Genomic DNA, 20,389 nt, shown 5'->3' on the forward strand with positions numbered 1-20,389 from the left:
CAGTTGATCTTTGTGGTTTATTTATTTTTTAATTTAAATAGTATTTTGTCTAAAGCATGTTTAAATATACATAAACACTTGAAAGGCATCATGTTACGGTGTAGTAAAATATCAGGTCAACTAGTTTCAGCTTGCAAACACCATTACTTCAAAGCCATATTGTTCACCACCACATCAATACTTTATTACAAACAAACAATTTCTGACTTGCTTTTCCCCCCAAGTCCATTCACATTAGTCACACAAAACTGTAAACATTTTTTTTGTCAGAGGAACATTCTCAAAGTGCATAACCAGCCAAAGAGAGAGTGTGTAACCCATCCTGAACAGAATATAAGCTATTTGTAGTGAATACTTATAAATATAATAAATACTGATATCAACATAGATTTAATCCCAAAGTCTTCTAATTAAGAAATGCAGCTATTAACATGACCTGAGCACCACAAACCTGTGAACAAAATTCAAAGAAATAAAAATACACTTTTTTTATTATAACAGGCCCCAATTACACCTATTAAGATGTGTTTTGGTCGATCAGACCACAAGTAGTCAAGGGGGAGAATCACATTCAGTTACACCTGCTGTTTTATACCACTCCTTTCTCCAATTTACTGTTATGAAGCTGAGGATCTATAGATTATTATTATAAATAGGTCTATTTTTGGATCCTTTCTGAACATTCATTCATTTTCATTTTCGGCTTAGTCCCTTTATTTATCAGGGGTCGTCACAGCAGAATGAACCGCCAACTATTCCAGCATGTTTTACACAACAGATGCTCTTCCAGCTGCAATGTGTATGGGAAAAAATCACTCAAATTCATACACTATGACCAATTTTGTTCACCCAATTTGCTATACTGCATGTCTTTGGACTGTGGGGAAACCGGAGCACCCTAAGGAAACTCACACAAACACAGGGAGAACATGCAAACTCCACACAGAAATGCCAACTGGCCCAGCCAGAACCAGCAACCTTCTTGCTGTGTGTTAACCACTGAGCCACTGTGCCACCCCTTTTCTGAACACTTACTAATATTTTGGGGAAAGAAAGGTCACATTGTTTTTCTTATGAATGCAAAAACAATGACAATATGATATAAAGAGCAGCAGCTGTTTTTTTTTTTAAACCAAAGACATAATATAGATTTAAAGGTTATAACTCTAGCTAGCTAATGCCTTTCAACAACACATGATGTGATGTTCATGAATGAGGTCAGAAGACAGACAGCAGGAGTTGTCTGAACACATTGAACCACCATGACACAACAAATGTTTACACAATCACAAAGAAACCTGCCGAAAGAATAATCAATGACCTCTGGAAGTGGACAAAATTGGACAAGCTCAAAGCTCAAATCCTTTTAGCCAATGTGTCTCCCAGATGGTCACTTGATCTTCAGACCGGTGTTTTTCCTGCGTGGTGGCTCTCTTTGGACCTGTCTGGCTCTGGTACCAAACCCCAGGGACTGAAGAGATTCAGTGAGAAAGCGTTGAGTGGGGGACACACACAGCATTATCAGGAGCTTGGCATCTCCTCCTGTGGCAGAAATGAGATCAGAGGTCAAACGGATGGTCAGGTGAGGTTTGAAAGAGAAGAACATGTGCAGGCTCTTTCTATGACACTCATTGTGGCATGTTAAAACTTGACTGGTTTAACAGGTTTTGACTGTGGAAGGGAACATGTGCAACCATGCACAAGTTTAAAGAGTTAGTTCACCTAAAAAGGAGAATGTACTATTTAGTCTCACTCAAGTGGTTCCAGATCTTTATGAGTTTCTTATTCAGTTAATATTCATTCACCTTCCTTCAGCTTAGTCCCTTTATTAATCGGGGGTCACCACAGCTGAATGAACCACCAACGTATCCATCATATGTTTAACACAGCGCATGCCCTTCCAGCTACAATCCAGTACTGGGAAACATCCATACACACTCATTCACACACAAACTTCTACACTACCGCCAATATAGTTTATTCAATTCATCTATGGAGTATGTCTTCGGAAAGTAGGGGAAACCGGAGCACCTGGAGAAAACCCACACAAACACAGGGAGAACATGCAAACTCCACACGAAACTGCCAACTGACTCAGCCGGGGCTCAAACCAGCGACTTTCTTTCTGTGAGGTGAATATGCTAGCCACTGTGACACTGTCCCGCCCTGAAAATAATGTATTTTGAAGAAAGTTGAAAACCGGTAAACATTGACTTCCATAGTAGGAAAAACTCATTTTGTTGAAGTCAATGGTTACAGGTTTCATTCATTCATTCAATTTCTTGTCGGCTTAGTCCCTTAATTAATCCGGGGTTGCCACATAGGAATTAACCGCCAACTTATCCAGCAAGTTTTTACGCAGCAAATGCACTTCCAGCCGTACCCCATCTCTGGGAAGTTACAGGTTTCAACTTTCTTCAAAATATCTTCTTTTGTGTTCAACAAAAAAAGAAAGTCGAACAGTTTTGGCAAAAGTGAAGGGAAAGTAAATGATGACAGAATTAAACATTTTTCAAACATTGTCACTGGACAGTCCAAGATTGTCCCAAAAATAGTATTAGAGACTTTTCGGCTTAGTCCCTTTATTAATCTGGGGTCGTCACAGCGGAATGAACCGCCAAATTATGTGGACACTACGAACAATTTAGCCTACCCGATTCACCTAAACTGCATGTCTTTGGACTGTGAGGGAAACCGGAGCACCCGGAGAAAAAAATCTCAAATAAGGGGAGAACATGCAAACTGGAATGCCAACTGAAATGCCAAATGACCCAGCCGAGGCTAAAACCAGCGACCTTCTTGCTGTGAGGCAAACGTGCTACCGACTGCGCCACCATGCAGTCCACTTACAATATTGATCAATAAATAATATACATAAAGGATCATGTTTAAAAATGTACTGGAAATAAAAATGAATCAAATAATATTTGATCTGCAAAATACATGGTAATAAAACAAACTACGAACAACTTCAAAGTTCTCGATAATATCATGTTTCAAGAGTTCACAACTAGCTGATGTCTGATAAATAAAAATGTGTTTGGCATGCTGTCCCGGTAGAGAGCTGGGAAGATCCTCAAGCCTGGATCTCCCATTTCATTGGGAGAGAGAGGGAAGTCTGAGCTCAGGTAAGTTTCAGCAGCTCCCCTCTATTAAAAGAGCCATGAAACTCCCATCTTTCAGTTTCAGTCTACCTCAGAATAAAAAAAAAAAAGCTTCATGATGGATGTGGAGCGTTGAGAGTAGAGGGAGGAGTGGGTGTGGCCCGCAGAGCAGGGGAAAAAGAGTGGAGCAAACAACTGTTGTCAGTTGGCTTACAAAATAAGACACAAATCCAGGAGACCCATGATTTTATAGTCTACAAAGTTAAAATGCAGAGAAATAAACAGTAATTTAATACCCTGCTACATTTGCTATTCGTAGTTTCGTTTACATATAACCACAATTTGGTTATATCATCATAAAGATAATCGTGCAAACACTATAAACGAGGAATACTTCTCTCCTCCTCAATCCCTGAGTCTGAATGCAGACACAGTAGCAGTACAGCAGGTCTCTTGCCCTGTCTATTTCAACCATTAGCCCTGCTAGTAATCCTAAAAATTTAAAAATAGATGATGTGTCTGAATGGTAATGAACTCAACTGATAAAAGACAAAGTCTCCCATTCTTCAATTCTCAGGGAATCATCACGGGGAAATCACAGGGAAAAACATGCAACAAACCCTGTGGATCATGGAAACAAACATATACAAACCTTTATGAATGGCTAAATGCTGCTTGCTGTGCATGGACACGGTCTAACCTAATCATTGGGTCTCACAGTTTGGCAGGTCTGCCTTGCCTCGAAAAGCTCGTGCCCTCATGAATAATTAAGAAGCAGGGTTTTCTCATAGGATAAGAAAACTTTGCAATGAATAATAATGAGAAACTGACGTGTCATCACTTCACTAGCAGATTCGTGCTACATCACCGATTTTGATCCCACCCCAAAAATTATTTTACACCCAGAAAATGAAATTAGCTGACCAAAGCTCAAAATTATCCAGTTTTCCCAACATTTAAAGCTGACAGGTGCTAATGTCGTCTTAAATGATGCTCAACACACACAAATCTGTTAAAATTGCTAAAAAGTACATAATAAGCACCTGACCTTCTCTATATTAGTTTATAAATAAACATCACTTAAATAAATGGATGGAGTGTATAATGGGTGGAACTGAAGGTATGAAATGACAAGTGACAGCAAACAGACAGAATGATAGATGGACGGTATAAAACAGTATTAGTCAGTAGACCTATATGAATATAATTGGTCAGTATTGTAAGATTTAAGATATCGCTCTTGTTTTACAGACTTCAGAGTGCACATGTAAGGCTGTTGTGTTTCTCAGCTAATCTGCCTCTCACCTATGGCGTCCTGTAGCAGATGTGTTAGTTTGCTGTTTCGGTAGGGTACATGAGGCCTCCGTTCAGCTAGAGCTCCCAGAACATCAGACAGAGCTGAGAGACTGCGGTTTATACAGGAGCTTTCCCACAGAGCTGCTCCCGTCACTCCTGACATCCCTGAACACACACACATTTGACCTGTCACATCTTTAAATACAGCAGCACTTTATATATAGCAGCCTTTCATGAAAATTTAACCTAAGACTTGACACTCCATAAACCTTCACTAATTTCCTGATAACTAAATATGCTTGTTCTTTGTTTTATTTGATTGTAATAAAGCTTAAAGTCACAGGTTACCCAAAAAGTACAGTCTGACTTCATTTTGACTTCACCCAAACTTTCTTTCTTTCATTAGACACAGAAAAAAAGAGATTCTGAAGAATGTAGGAAACTGGTAACCATTGACTTCTATAGTTTTTTTGTTTCCTAACATTAATGTCAAATGGCAATTGTTATGCAAATGTCTACAAAAGATCTTGTTTTGTGTCCAACAGAAGAAAAAAAATTACAAACAGGTTTGGAGTAAATGCGGACAGTCCATGCTCTTACCCACACACTCGCTGCCAGCCAGATCCACCAGCTGCAGTTTGGTCTTAAGGGGCGCCTGTGTGATGCTGGGTCGTGGAGAAGGGCATGGTGAGTGACAGGGTGAGTGGCATGGTGAGGAGGCGGGGCTAGAGGAGCGTGAAGAGGCGGCCCTGCGGCAGCGCGGGCTCCACCACTCTTTTTGAGACACTCGCTGGACGTCCTGTCTGGCATTCTGAAGCCTACGAGCTGCAGCACAGATAGATCACACTGTATGAGTCCTAAAAAAGTCTGTTAAGGTAACAAAATCCCTTGAAACAGGTCAATTGATTTTGCAGCCATCTTGGTTGACCATTATGTACTACTGCCACTACTACTAGGTACTGGTATTCTTAATGTTTATACTAATGTTATGTATAAAATATTTTGAAAATAGATAAAAGATAATTGAATATATGCATATTTGTAATTATATTATTTTATATTATTGTAATTATATATGTTCTGACTTTCTTTTCTGGGTTTCTCAGAATTTACTGGATATATTTGGTATAGTTTGAGTAAAATAAAAAGTTTGAGAACATTTCAAATAAAGATATAGTCGTTTAGAGCAAAGAAATTGTATATGAAAACGATTATTTTTTAATATAATTTATAATATTTGAAAAACTATATTTGGTCAAACCCAGAATACCAAATATTTTTATTTGTTGATTGAAAAATCAGGTTTATTACACCAAAATTTTATTACAAAACTCTTCTGAAATCAAACATTGGCACTGCGTTATATAAAAATGCACATAAACACATACAATTTTAATTACTAATAACAAAAACATAATATTAAACTAGAAAGAAATTCAATAGGTAGTTTATAGAATAAAACAAAAATGCTATGTTACTCCAACACAGATAACCCACATCAATATGTTAGCTCTTGCACAGCCAATTAAATGACAGCTAAAATGATGATGAGAAAGCTTTGAGCACGAAGCCGAGTCTTTTCAGAATAGCAAGAAAAATCCGGAGTGTGTTTTTGAAAAGATAACTAATCCAGTGGGGGGTGCAAGAAAATGGAGTTGTTAGAATGAGCGTTTGTGTGTGCGTCTTCAGATAATACGCTCGGTCTCACTTAACAGGCATGACTGTGTGTGCTGCAGATAGCAGTGTTTGGCTCGAGGGAACATTTATGCTTCAAAACCTGTGCGTTAGGGACTGGCACTCATGAGGAAACACTGTATATCATACCTACAGCCAGAGCATCTGGGCTTTTGGAGGTGACAGTCAGAGTGACGATGAAATGAGATCTGGAGGAGTCCATGTGAACCAGTGTGGGACTGTGAGATCGTAGTTTCAGCACAGAACTGATGAGCTGCATCACCTCTGCAGAGCTACGCACCAGCCTGACACACATTCACAAACACATGCAAACCTGTGACGGTCATATGAGCACTGAGCTCAAAGTGCAATCAAAACTAGTTTAATCAAACAATCAAAAAAGAGAAAGATCTGGCATCATATATTCACCCTCCATTTGTTCCAAACTTTTCTACAGAACAAACCATCGTTATACAATAACTTGCCTGATTACCCTAACCTGCCTAGTTAACCTACTTAACCTAGTTAAAGCTTTAAATGTCACTTTAAGCTGTATAGAAGTGTCTTAAAAATATCTAGTCAACTATTATTTACTGTCATCATAACAAAGATAAAATAAATAAGTATTATAAATTACTGAAATTAATTAGTAAAACTCATGTTTAGGAATGTGATGAAAAAAACTCTGTTAAACAGAAATTGGGGAAATAAACAGGGGCGAATATTTCAGGGGGGCTAATAATTCTGACTTCAACTGTATGTGTATATTATAATATTATCATATTCCTCAAACTTCTTTTTGTGTACAACAGAAACAAACTCATACAGGAAAAACTAGAAGGTGAGTACATTTTCATATTTGTTGAACGATCAATAATACAGCAATCAATCAAAACAAATTTACATGTCTCAGAATGGAGCCAAATGTCTCAAACATCAAGTCTTGGTCACAAACAAGGCAAACTGAACTTCTGAAGGCAAACTTTATTAAACTTTAATAAAGTGACTACCAAGTGTGCTTATTATAATGAATTCTGTTGAAAATACTGTTGTTGTTGTTTTCAAAAACAAAATACAGACAACAATAACTTTTAACTTCTTAACTTCAGTAAAATATTTATTTAAAAAATACAAAAACTATTCATCCAATTGTTTAAGTTACTTAAATAATTTAAATATATACTACTAACTAACTTCATACTGTAACAACCCTGCAGGCACAGGACGTCAACATGACATCATATTGACGTTGTAGCCCAACGTCAGGGGGACGTTGGATTTCGCTTGGAAATGAAAATCGGGTTGACGTCAGAACCCAATGTCAGGCCGACATCAATGTCCAACCTAAAATCAAACTAAAATCAGCCAAATATCAATGTCTAATCATGTTACACTTTGACGTTGTGTGGACATTACCACTTTGATGAATATCAGACGTTGGATTTTGGTCACTTTCCAACACAACCTAAAATCAACCAAATATCAACGTAATTTGACGTTGTTATTGGACGTTGGTTATCCCTATGTGCTGGCTGTCTGAATTTTGGCCACCTGGCATCATGATCTAAATCTAACCTAATATTAATGTCTTATAAGGAACAATACAAATTACATTTAATTCATTTCAAGATTATTTTTATAGTGCTTTTCACAATCGTTCTTGTTTCAAAGCAGCTTTACAAAAGGTGCATATTAATGCATTACAATTAAAATCAGAAAGGCTAAGTTTATTACCATAACTTTATTAGTATATTTTAATTATATACTAATTATATACTTCATTAGTATATAATTTAATGTAACATAATAAACAGTTAAATCCTTGATTATATGAGCTATACACTATTTCACAAAACTGTTAAAATAATATTCACTAAAGAGTTTATTTTGCTGTGACTCACTCATATGAGAGGCAGGGCACCTCACTGGTGCCTGTGCTGGTGGTAATGACCTCTCTCTTCACCCCAACCGTCGCCCCATCTTCATCTCTGGCCAGCAGGTCCACAACTTCATTATTATAGACCTCCACCACCGACATCTCCACTGTATGACTGCCTGCTGGCTTCTCAGAGATCAGCCTGTTATATACATCAATACAGCCAGTCACTCAGCAATCCTCTGCGTAACGCAGCAAATGAATGAGTGGTAAAGTGATTTTGACTGGGTTCTGTGAGAGAAATGAGCCGAGTCTTACTTGAACAGCTCATTGGCTGCTTTTGGGATGATGCCCTGTTGAGAGTCCTGCACTGCAGCACTGGCCTCCTCACACTGAGAGCCGATCATTGTGTGTGTTTTTCCACTGCCTGTCTGGCCATATGCCATGATACAGACATTATACCTGCAATGAAGGAGAGGATAAGCAAACCTCTGTGTTTTTTTTTTGTTATGTTACCTTGGTCTGTCAATATGTGACAAATGACAGCGCAATCAATTACATAAACAATTTGTACACATCTAACTTAAAGAGTGAGTCACTAAAGGATTTGCCATACAGATTTGTTCAAAAGCACTGATTCATTTAAAATAATGATAATAACTGAATCATTTGCTCCACTAATTTTTCAAAAACACAAATTCATTTAGAAATCAAACAATATGAGTTAGTTACTGAATCATTCAATTAAGGTATTGATTCATTAAAAATAAAACAAACAGTTAGGCATGCAAAGACATGCATTATAGGTGAATTGAATAAACTAAATTGGCTGTTGTGTATGTGTGTGAATGCAGGAGTGCATGGGTGTTTCACTGTGCTGGGTTGCGGCTGGAAGGGCATCTGCTGGGTAAAACATATGCTAGATGCTAGAAATCAATCAGGCAACCCCTGATTAATAAAGGGACTAAGCCGAAAAGAAAATGAATGAATGAATGAATAAACGAATGTTCAAAAACAGATTCCTTCAAAAACAAATCAAACAGGATGAGTTTGCCCCTGAATCATTCACTCCACCAAAAACACTGATTTATTAATAAATAGGACAGGACAAGTTAGTCAATAAATCATTACAAATTTTGACTGATTTGACTATTTTGGCATCATTTTATAATAACATTTGTGCAAATCTCAATAGTCATGTAGGAATAACCATTGCTATGAGCACAAAAATGGAGTCCTTTGCGAAATTTACGCTTCTTCTACAAATTCCTAAATGTTAAATTAAGTTTGTTAATTAGTCTGTTTTTAGTTTGTTTTGTTGGATTTTGGTTCTGTACTGGGATGTAAGCCACTACTTAATTTATTCTCATTTATTTTCATGTTTTCACATTTGTTGTTGAAGTATAAAGAGCAACTTCAAAACACTTTTCATTATTCTTTTCAGCTTATTAAATAAAAAAATGGTAACATTTTGGCAAACCTCCTATGCTGCCTTGTTGATGAATTTGCTCTATGTCTATAGCTGTTTGCATGAAAAGATATGATTTCTTGGACATAAAAGAGAGAAGTGCTGACATTACCAGAGTGAATTAGGAGAGCATTACATTCTGTGTGAAACAGAAGAGGGAATAAATTTTGTTATGCTAATATTGCCTTGTTGGTTTTAGAGAGACTGCAGTGACTGATCACAGCAAACCAAAGTTCTTTACAGCATATGAAACAGAGGAGTTTGGGAATCAACAGAGCGAGTATGGAGAACATTAAAACTATTCATTGATTCATTTATTTTCTTTTCGGCTTAGTCGCTTTATTAATCTGGGGTCGCCACAGCTGAATGAACTGCCAACTTATCCAGCACGTTTTTACACAGTGGGTGCCCTTCCAGCCGCAACCCATCTCTGGGAAACACATACACACTCGTTCACACTCATAAACTAAGGACAGTTTAGTCTGCCCAATTCACCTGTACCGTACGTCTTTGGACTGTGGGGGAAACCAGAGAACCTGGAGGAAACCCACGCGAACGCAGAGAGAACATGCAAACTTCACACAGAAACGCCAACTAACATTTTATATCAACCTGATGGACCGGATCATTTTATTCATGTATTTAATGTATGCACAGCAATAAATACCAACTGTAAAATATGTAGTAATAAGTATCATCACAATTAATTATATTTCTCTACATAACCAAATCAAAACAAATCAGTGGAAGAAAAATAGGAAATTAAGTAGAGATTTATATAAAATGTAAAATTTTACAATGTTATCTTATTGTATGATATATATATATATCTACCTGTGTTTAAGTGTGTGTGTGTGTGTGTGTGTGTGTGTGTTTGCGCGTGTGGATTTCAGCTGATTTCGGATTTCAGCATGTTCCTTAATGAAGCTAAACTTGCTTGTATTAAATAGCATACTCACCCATCAAGTAGAGAGGTCAGAAGGGGCTTCACCTCCTCGAACACAATCTCCTGGTTGTCTTCTGGACCATGAACTCTGCAAATAAAATACTCATTATATTATCCATGATCCACCACCTTTAAATATTCAGATTATGCCGTGTCCAAATACCTCTCAAACTCAAATATTTTGTTTGTTACAGGACTTGAGGGTTTGGCGCAGTTCACAATAACAGAGTCCTGCAAAACAAAAATGGTAAAAGGTGACTGATCCAAGGTGTAGGGTGTTGTGTTAAGCCATTACAATTTAAGAGATCCATAAACACCATAAATAATCAATTTGCTCACATCACTGATGGCCTGCACCACTGCATCACATGATGAAGACCTGAGGATGAAAGGAAAATGTAAAAATTGAATATGCCTTCAAGACATACAGCGTTCCCAAAGTATTTGTTTTTCTGTATGAATTAATCATGTTTATCAATACTCTATCATTATTTGTCAAATACAAGAATATATTACCCATTGGCCGTGGGTGAACCTGGGGTTTGATCAAAGTGCAGAATTGGGCGCACCCTACAGTGAACTCTGATGTTCCCCCTCAGCTCCTACAGAGAGAAATACATATTTTTTTTCATTACTGAACTAAATCCTCCCCAATGTTTACACAGAAATGTCTAATGAAGGGTCACACAGAAATTAATCTGAAATATTTTAAAATGGGGTCCTTTTATGTTATACCTCACAGATGATTTATTATAGGATACATTTTATGTAAAAGCAGAAACAGACAGCTTCTTTCTTTTTTAATTAAATTTAGGGTGTACTCACACTAGACACAGTTTTCTTAAACTGTGCGATTGTCCCCCCTCCCTTCTCCCCTTCGGCCTTTACTCAGTTATTTTGCCTTCCGTGCATGAGCGTCATCGGTGATGCGACTGTTCAGTTTAACAGAAGAAAAGTGCTCTTGCTCAGTACAGTCGCAATTGTTTTAGTTATATTGTTTTGTATTATTTTATTTAGTTTATGATACATTGACATAGTCAAGTCTTTTGCTGAACAGTTTCACCACTTTTGACATTTATAAACTTTTATAAAGTCACCATGCTGCACATATTAGAAGGTGCAGCTGAAGGTGCAGCTGACGTGCAATAAGGGGTTTGCTACTTTAATAAACTATGACAGTTCCTGTTTATTGATAAATAAATCCATATGATTTAGTTCCCTAAAAGTGAAGTTGGGTCTTCAGTTTCGCGCTCAGCCACGCTTTGCACTCACACTACAAGTGTACTGCCCCAAAGTCCAACTGAACCACGCTCTGTTACACCTTTTCCAACCGGGCCAGAGCTGGCCATCCGAACCGCACCTGGGGTGATTCAGAGCCCTCGCACTTGTCAAACAACAAGGGCAATGCGCCCGGCAAGGTTTGGATATCCCAGTGTGATTGCATCCTTAAATGATGTGCTGCTTCCCACCCACATTCCAGAAGAACGCTTTCCCTATATAGCTTGTGCCTTGGTTACTCTGGCAACAACAAACAAAATATTTATATCAAATAAATCTGAGAAACAAGTACTTACAACCAGCGTGTTGTGGAGCACCCTCCTCCTCACCCGCTCCTCTCTGCACCTCTCCTTCTCTTCCTGTAAGGAGCGCTCAAGTGTAGTCACCTGAACCTGGAGCTCTATGAAAAAAAACAATAAAAAAAAGAACTTGAATACATTAAATTATGAACCAGTCAATAAACGGTTTGTGGAAAAACAAATGGTCGGGCTTGACCAATTAGATTAAGGACACACTCATACTATGCTATCTGAATCATTCCCAGGCGCGCTTCCTGATTTGTTTGAGAAGAGTGAGTGCTCTGAATCGGGAGCCCTGAGCCTGAAACTGAAGACACGATGTCACTTTTAGGGGACTGTTTCATATGGATTTATTATTCATTCTTAATTTTCAATGAACACAAACAGCCATAGTTTATTAAAGACGCAAACCCCTCGCTGCACGTCAGCTGCACCTTCAGAAACCTCCTAATACCTGCAGCACAAAGACTTTTATGATAATTTATGAGCATCAAAAATGATGGATCTGTTCTGCAAAGTGACTCTGTGTCACTGCATCCCAAACGACTAAAAATAATACAAAACGATATAACTAAAGCAATCTCCACTTTGCTGAGCAAGAGCGCTTCTCTTTCTGTTAAACTGAACAGTCACATCACCAATTATGTAAGCGTGCTCAGGTCTGGTAGGTAAAAATGCGATGTGAGTCCAGGACGAGGGGGAGAGGGGATGGGGGCAATCGCGCTTTGGCATGGTTCAAGGCAACTGTACCTATTTTGAGAGCGCCCGAAGGTTACATACAGAAATCACAATTCCATGGAAATGCCATTTAACAGCACAATATATACTGTTCGCCACTAGAGTGCGTGAATTCACAACAAACAAAGGCATAGTATGATGACGTCAATGGAATCATGGGAGCTGTAGTCTTCATTACATCTTCCTGCAGAAATCATGCTCTTGATGAGCCAAAGTATTGAAATTTTATCATTATGGTAGTAAAAAGCAAAGTAAAGCTGTCAAAGTGAATTGAGAGCACTGAAGCAATTACAGATTTTTTTTGCAATTACTAGCTTGACATAAGACAAAAGCATCAAAGCTTTCATTATGCCACAGTCGACCACTTCCAGTTCGTCCAGTCATGATCATGTGTCCAGGACGAAGCACTGTTTTATCATATTGGATACATTTTGGAGTTCTGTTATAATGCTGCTTTGTGCCGTCTAATACATGCATAATATATTAAATCATCTTTGGTGTTGGGCGACACATTGGCCAGTAGGTAGTGCTGTCGCCTCACGGCAAGAAGGTTACTGGTTCGAGCCTCGGCTGGGTCAGTTGGCATTTCTGTGTGGAGTTTGCATGTTCTCCTTGCATTCACGTGGGTTTCCTCCGGATGCTCCAGTTTTCGCCACAAGTCCAAAGACATGCGGTACAGGTGAATTGGGTAAGCTAAAATTATCCGTAGTGTGTATGTGTTAATGAGAGTGTATGGGTGTTCCCCAGTGATGGGTTGCAGCTGGAAGGGCATCCGCTGCATAAAATATATGTTGGATAAGTTATCAGTTCATAACACTGTGGCAACCCCAAATTAATAAAGGGACTAAGCCGAAAAGAAAATGAATGAATCTTTAGTGTTTTCTATAAAACCAAACTGAAAAATGAGGGTGTATGATATCATTAGCATGGCGACACAGGACACTCTTTGTGACTTGTCCAAATGGTTTATTTCTCAGAATTTGAACATTCTTCAACATTTGGGACAAAGTAGGTACCTAATTCAGCAAAATGTTTAACACTGTTTTAGTGTTTTGTTTTTGATATTTTAATGAAATATATTTACATATTTTGCCTTTAAATGACTCGATCATACTAAACAAGCAAACTGAATAATTCATTCATATATTTTCTTTTCCCTTTATTAACTCGGAGATGCCAAAGCTGAATGAACTGCCAACTTATTCAGCATATGTTGTACGCTGCGGATGCCCTTCCAGCTTCTCTGGGAAACATCCATACACACTCATTCAGACTCATACACTACGCCACTACTCATACACCACATTTTAGCCAACCCAATTCACCTGTACTGCATGTCTTTAGTCTTTGGGGGAAACTAGAGTACCCGGAAAAAACCCACGCGAATGCGGGGAGAACATGCAAACTCCACACAGACTGAGCCAACTGACCCAGCCGGGGCTCGAACCAGTGACCTTCTTGCTTTGAGGCGACAGCACTCCCTACCGTGCCACCGCATCACCCAAACTGAAAAATGTAATCCGAAATAATTATGGCAAAAGAAAAACAAATGACATACTTAACTTACTTTCTATAGTGATAATAGTTCATATATTTATGTATATATATTTTTTATTGTTTGTTTATTGTTATTATCTTTTAACATTAAGATAAAAAAACATCAAGAGTCAAGAGTGACGCTTTGACTTGTCGTTTTAAAAATGCAACTATTTAAATACAAGGGATCAGATCCAAAGGCCCTATGGGAGGCTGGTCGCCATGGTGTGCAGGTGACGCACAGGACACATGACCTTGCTGTCCCTGCTGACAGCAGCTTTTCCTGGAGGAGACACTGGGGGAAGGGAATCATGGATAATCTCTGAACACTGCACCATACACCTACTGTCACAACACTACTGCTTTCGTGATAGAGAAGGAGACAGATGAAGGAAGAGACAGATGGTGCAGAAAGAAGGGAATAAGAGGTGAAGATTAAACAGAAGAGGAGATGGAGGATGAGAGTCAAGGTTTATAATCCAGGACATAATATAACCTTGCAGTTTGACTGTATGCATGTTGTCATAAATGAAGGTTCAAATATTTACATATAATGCAGATTAACTTATACATTGATATCTGAATTCACACTCACTCTGAAGGTCGTCACTTTGGAGATCCTGCTTTTTGGCAGTGCCCACATATTTAAACAGCTGTTTGCTTTGGTCCTCCAGCTCTTTAGCAAACCCCACGTAGATGGAGAAAACATCCCTCAGGCCTTGTTTCAGTATCTAAGAGCAAGAGAGATAAAGTTGATGCTGGATTTGCAAGGCATATGTAGCGTAGGACTTGTTCGGAAACAGTTTCTGCCATCACCTGGACTTCAGAGAGTAGTTTGGAGAGAGCTGCGTGTGTGGACTTCTGCACCTTCCTCTGCTGCTGATGTTTCTGTCTCTGGAAATGGATTTCCACATCTCTCTGATGATGAAGTTTACCCAAACACTTGATGATAAAGAAAGAAGAATGGGCAACACAATAATCATGTTCAGATTATATGTTTTTGCATTTCTTTTTTGCAATTCTATATTATTTTGATATATATATATATAATATGCACTGCTGTTTAGAAATACAATTGCTTTCAATATAAAGTTGCTTTTGAAATAAAAGTCTCTAATTGCTTAAAAAGACCACATTTCTTTATTCAAAATTACAGTGAAAAATGGCATGAAAAGAATAATAAAAAATACAGTTTTCTTCTTTAGTATATTTTAAAATCCATTTTATTCATGATAGCAAATCTGACTTTTCAGTAGCCATGAAGTTGCATTCATGCATTAGTGCAGTTACTGTAAATACTAGCTGTGTCTGGCAAAATCCTAAAGGTACAGTTCATCCAAAAAGAAATGAAAACTCAGTCATTTACTCACCCATTACTTGTCTAAAACCTGTTTGAGTTTCTTTTTTTCGTTTAAACACAAAAGAAGATGCTTTGAAAAATGTTGAACACCTGTAACCATCGACTTCTATGGTATTTGATTTTCCTACTATGGATGTCAGTGGTTATACATTTTCAGCTTTCTTCAAAATACCTTCTTTTGTCTTTAACAGAAGAAAAGCCCTCATAAAGGTTTGAAACTACAAAGTAATAGTGAGTAAATGTTTATATTCTGTGGACTCTCTCTTTAAATTATCCTAATTCTAAATAATCAAGAATTAAAATGATTAAAAGTTAAAAACATTTGTTAGAAAATTAGAAAATAATCAAAAAGAATTTTTTACAATTATAAAATTTTATATATCATTATATTATACTCATAATAATATTTTTAAAACACTTTTTTTTTACATGGATCGCCAACCAAAGGTCTCTCTCTGGTCTGTACTGCACAGCTGCATATTAAGCATAGAGGAAATTAGGTGAGACTGGCGAGCACCTGTCGTCTGTCTGCAAGCCACTTATCTTGCAGTGAAACCATCTGCCAGGTCAAACTCCCAACTACAGCACAGTGTCAACCTCCATTAGTGGAGTTAGACGCATTTCACAGTCAAATTTACTGCATAAATCCATACCTCAGCGAGCCTCAAATGAAGGAGAGCGTTCTCAGTCTCCAACTCCAGGATTCGCTCCTCCTTACTCTAAAAACAAAATGAAAGGAAACACTTTAAAAGTTACAGATATCTCTAAACAGAGTGGATTTTGGTGCCTCCATCCAAATTTAACACACACATTGATCTTATATACACGGAAAACATACTAAATACAAGCGATGCATCTATTTTTTATTTCAAATTTATTTTTTAAATAAAATGACAAAATATGAGTGCAATAGTGTTCCACTGTCATTCAGTATAACAAATGATTAGGAATATATTAAACAACAAACTGACCAGTACTTGTTATTATTATATTACTTGCTATTACTATTATTTATATACAAGTACTTAAGGACAGTTCATAAGTCATTATGCTACATTTGATCAAATGTTACATTAATAAAAACATCTTGCTAATAGATAAAACCTAGTGGTTTGTAGGATGGGGTAAAATGTAAAAATGTAAAATTACAGTTATGGTATTTTGGGACTGCACTATGATCCATAAACTGATCAAGTCTTTTGTGTACTAAATCTGACTCACAAGATTGATTTGGAATTAAAACTATTGAGTCAAACTTTACAACATGCTTCCATTAGTTAAACTTAGTTAGTGCATTTAAAAAATGTTTAACACTGTTTTAGTGTTTTGTTTTTGATATTTTAATGAAATATATTTACATATTTTGCCTTTAAATGACTCGATCATACTAAACAAGCAAACTGAATAATTCATTCATATATTTTCTTTTCCCTTTATTAACTCGGAGATGCCAAAGCTGAATGAACTGCCAACTTATTCAGCATATGTTGTACGCTGCGGATGCCCTTCCAGCTTCTCTGGGAAACATCCATACACACTCATTCAGACTCATACACTACGCCACTACTCATACACCACATTTTAGCCAACCCAATTCACCTGTACTGCATGTCTTTAGTCTTTGGGGGAAACTAGAGTACCCGGAAAAAACCCACGCGAATGCGGGGAGAACATGCAAACTCCACACAGACTGAGCCAACTGACCCAGCCGGGGCTCGAACCAGTGACCTTCTTGCTTTGAGGCGACAGCACTCCCTACCGTGCCACCGCATCACCCAAACTGAAAAATGTAATCCGAAATAATTATGGCAAAAGAAAAACAAATGACATACTTAACTTACTTTCTATAGTGATAATAGTTCATATATTTATGTATATATATTTTTTATTGTTTGTTTATTGTTATTATCTTTTAACATTAAGATAAAAAAACATCAAGAGTCAAGAGTGACGCTTTGACTTGTCGTTTTAAAAATGCAACTATTTAAATACAAGGGATCAGATCCAAAGGCCCTATGGGAGGCTGGTCGCCATGGTGTGCAGGTGACGCACAGGACACATGACATTTGATCAAATGTTACATTAATAAAAACATCTTGCTAATAGATAAAACCTAGTGGTTTGTAGGATGGGGTAAAATGTAAAAATGTAAAATTACAGTTATGGTATTTTGGGACTGCACTATGATCCATAAACTGATCAAGTCTTTTGTGTACTAAATCTGACTCACAAGATTGATTTGGAATTAAAACTATTGAGTCAAACTTTACAACATGCTTCCATTAGTTAAACTTAGTTAGTGCATTTACTAACAAACTAAGAATAAACATGTACATGTAAATTTCTTACACCATACATCAAATCATAGTTCAACATTTACTAATGCATTAATAAAATGCAAAGTTCCAAATCAAATCAAATCACTTTTATTGTCACATCATCAGCAGCACGTGTGCTATGATGAGTGAAAAGCTTGTGTTTGTGAGTTAACAAGAACAAATTTTGAACAAATTAATTTTTTTCATTAACTAGTGTTAACAAAGATGAAAAATACTTTAATTATTATAATGTTTTTATTGCATTAACTAACATTAACTAATGCTACCTTATTGGTTCCATAACCTGTAAAGTGTTAACAATGATGTCACACTGCTCATCTGATGACTCATCTGCAAATCAGAATAATATATGAAAAAGTAAACAGGACTCTCATTTGTGTTTCCCCCCTCTCACTCACTCTGTCTCTCTGTGTCTGTGTGTGTTTAAATTTGACATTTTTAGATGGCTACTTAAACCCTACTTTTTGGCATGAATAAAATACCTAATTCAAATAAGGAGTCTAAAATGTTTTCCATCTCTCTCACCAATAATGTGTACTTTCTTTCAAAAACACAAAACATACCATATTGCTGTACATACTGTAACCTAAAACTGGTTATACTTGTCAGATCTCATTCCAAAAAAAGTAGGTAGCACATTTTGATGACGCAATATACCACCCATAGGATTTTGCTACCAGTGTACATTTTAATGTGGAGTAGTGTGATATGAAGCTGTAATATTGCCCTAATCTACATAATCCCTAACCCCAACCTCAGAACCACTCAAATACAGTGTTGGTAGCGTAATCTGATGGGTAGGATAAAATGTCAGGAAACCTGTTATCAACCTACCAAAAAAAGAGTAACGTTACTACACTTTTACTATTATGAAACAAGGAAAGCTTCAGGTGTTTTATCATAATACAAGCCTACAAAAGAATAATCTGATTTTAAATCAAATTATATTGCTGAAGCACTTAATACTCGCGTTATAACAACTTTCTAAAATGTTTATTGTGATCAAGCAAATCATATCAGCAAGAAAGTACAGATGAAAGGCAATCAAAGCGACATTACACCACTTACCAGCTTACCTGTTCATTGACACTCAAATAAAAGAGGAAACTCACCCGAAGTTTGTGCTCTAGAAGGTGGACTTGATGGGCGAATATCTGGTCTCTATTAATAAAGAGTGGCATAGTGAATAACCGTAAGACCAGTATGAGATATGAAGCATTTATTGTTCAGTAGTGTACAGAACAAAAAGCTCGTGTGTGTGAGTGTGTGTGGCCTGTCGGAGTTTAATCCGATTACCTGCCTGCGCACACTAGCCTATTTGGCGTCCTCCTGTTCGATGGGTTCTGATCCAACTATATTTACAATTTAAGTGTTTCTTCATTTCGTTCAGTGTAATGAGCATGTATGTTCCTTTATCATCAACGTGGGGCATAATGTGTTTATTCTTAATTTGGTTAAAACACATTAAACTTCAAGCCAAGGTAAAGAATAACACCTATACCTGAAATTCAACAGGCCGATGATGCGCTTGAACGTCACTGAAGGTTTGGCGCCCTCTATTGGATTCATTAAGACATCGTCCACAAGACGTCACGACTATAAAAATAAGGTGCTATCAGGTAACACAGGGCAGATGAGGTTGGAAAGTTTATCGATCGTGCTTTTATATTGAATTATAAGTGAAAATTAATTTTTAAAACAGTTATTAAAAAAGTCTTCATATATCTATAAAACATGTCTTGTTTCATATTATTAATATACTTTTCTAGTAAAGTATTATATATATATATATATATATATATATATATATATATATATATATATATATATATATATATATATAAATAAAACACACTGCTCACAACAAATCACTCATTTAAATTAATATTTTGTATAGGAAGCTTTACAATGTTATATTTGTGCATATTCATTAGTCAGTACTGAGGCCAAATGTGGAGGTGATTTAACAAAAAAAAACTTATGATAATAGTACAAACTTTATATGTTAGGGGGAATACTATTATAAAAAGAGCAAAATTCAAGAGAAAAAAAATGTATAAAATGTTTTGAAATTTCATAGTTTGTATTTTTTTCCAATAGTTTGCATGAATTAAAATATATTATTCTTCTATTTCTAAAGATGTTCTGTGATTAAAATATTATTTTAATATACCCATTTAATAAATCTGTTTTGTTTAAATTCACAAAATATATGATCTATAATCACTGAGAAATTAATAAAAATGAATTTTCAAAATTGGTAGCACTCATTTATATTGAGCATTGTATGAAAATGAATATAATGTGCTAGAAAAATATATTCTATATTTAAATATATAAATGAGAGAGAGGGGGAGTAAAATAGGAAGTACAATTTGGGAACTAGTATTAAAAGTTGAAAATTGGAATAAAAGTTTAATTGAATGAACTCAATTAGAATGTGCTAAAAACATATTACATATCCACAGAAACACT

General features: G+C 36.6%; 1 protein-coding gene across 3 annotated transcripts; it reads right to left on the bottom strand.

Annotated features, from left to right (window-relative positions):
• Positions 1-3: 3 nt before the first annotated feature.
• kif25 (kinesin family member 25) lies at positions 4-19,475 on the bottom strand. 3 transcript variants are annotated; one of them, XM_073933364.1, is made up of 16 exons: positions 19,211-19,475; positions 19,027-19,075; positions 16,229-16,294; positions 15,032-15,157; positions 14,811-14,946; positions 11,939-12,042; positions 10,881-10,966; positions 10,704-10,743; positions 10,528-10,595; positions 10,378-10,452; positions 8,269-8,412; positions 7,976-8,152; positions 6,225-6,379; positions 5,001-5,225; positions 4,410-4,565; positions 4-1,542 (listed from the first exon to the last, which is right to left on the bottom strand). In XM_073933364.1, exons 11-16 carry the CDS (start codon positions 8,394-8,396, stop codon positions 1,391-1,393), a joined length of 993 nt encoding a protein of 330 aa, XP_073789465.1. In that variant the 5' UTR covers positions 8,397-8,412; positions 10,378-10,452; positions 10,528-10,595; positions 10,704-10,743; positions 10,881-10,966; positions 11,939-12,042; positions 14,811-14,946; positions 15,032-15,157; positions 16,229-16,294; positions 19,027-19,075; positions 19,211-19,475; the 3' UTR covers positions 4-1,390. The 3 variants fall into 3 exon arrangements, with proteins under 3 accessions (XP_073789465.1, XP_073789466.1, XP_686502.2); XM_073933365.1 differs by having other exon boundaries at positions 19,215-19,454; XM_681410.7 differs by lacking the exon at positions 19,211-19,475 and having other exon boundaries at positions 19,027-19,208.
• Positions 19,476-20,389: the final 914 nt, after the last annotated feature.

The sequence above is a fragment of the Danio rerio genome, chromosome 20, assembly GCF_049306965.1.
Source record: "Danio rerio strain Tuebingen ecotype United States chromosome 20, GRCz12tu, whole genome shotgun sequence".
NCBI classification, from domain to species: domain Eukaryota; kingdom Metazoa; phylum Chordata; class Actinopteri; order Cypriniformes; family Danionidae; genus Danio; species Danio rerio.

Coding starts and splice junctions, on each gene's coding strand:
- kif25 (XM_681410.7), bottom strand. CDS start 19,095: ATGCCACTCTTTATTAATAGAGACCAGATATTCGCCCATCAAGTCCAC. Junction 10,967..11,938: donor TGCTCCACAACACGCTGGTT/GTAAGTACTTGT, acceptor TTCTCTCTGTAG/GAGCTGAGGGGGAACATCAG. Junction 10,596..10,703: donor TGGTGCAGGCCATCAGTGAT/GTGAGCAAATTG, acceptor TTTGTTTTGCAG/GACTCTGTTATTGTGAACTG.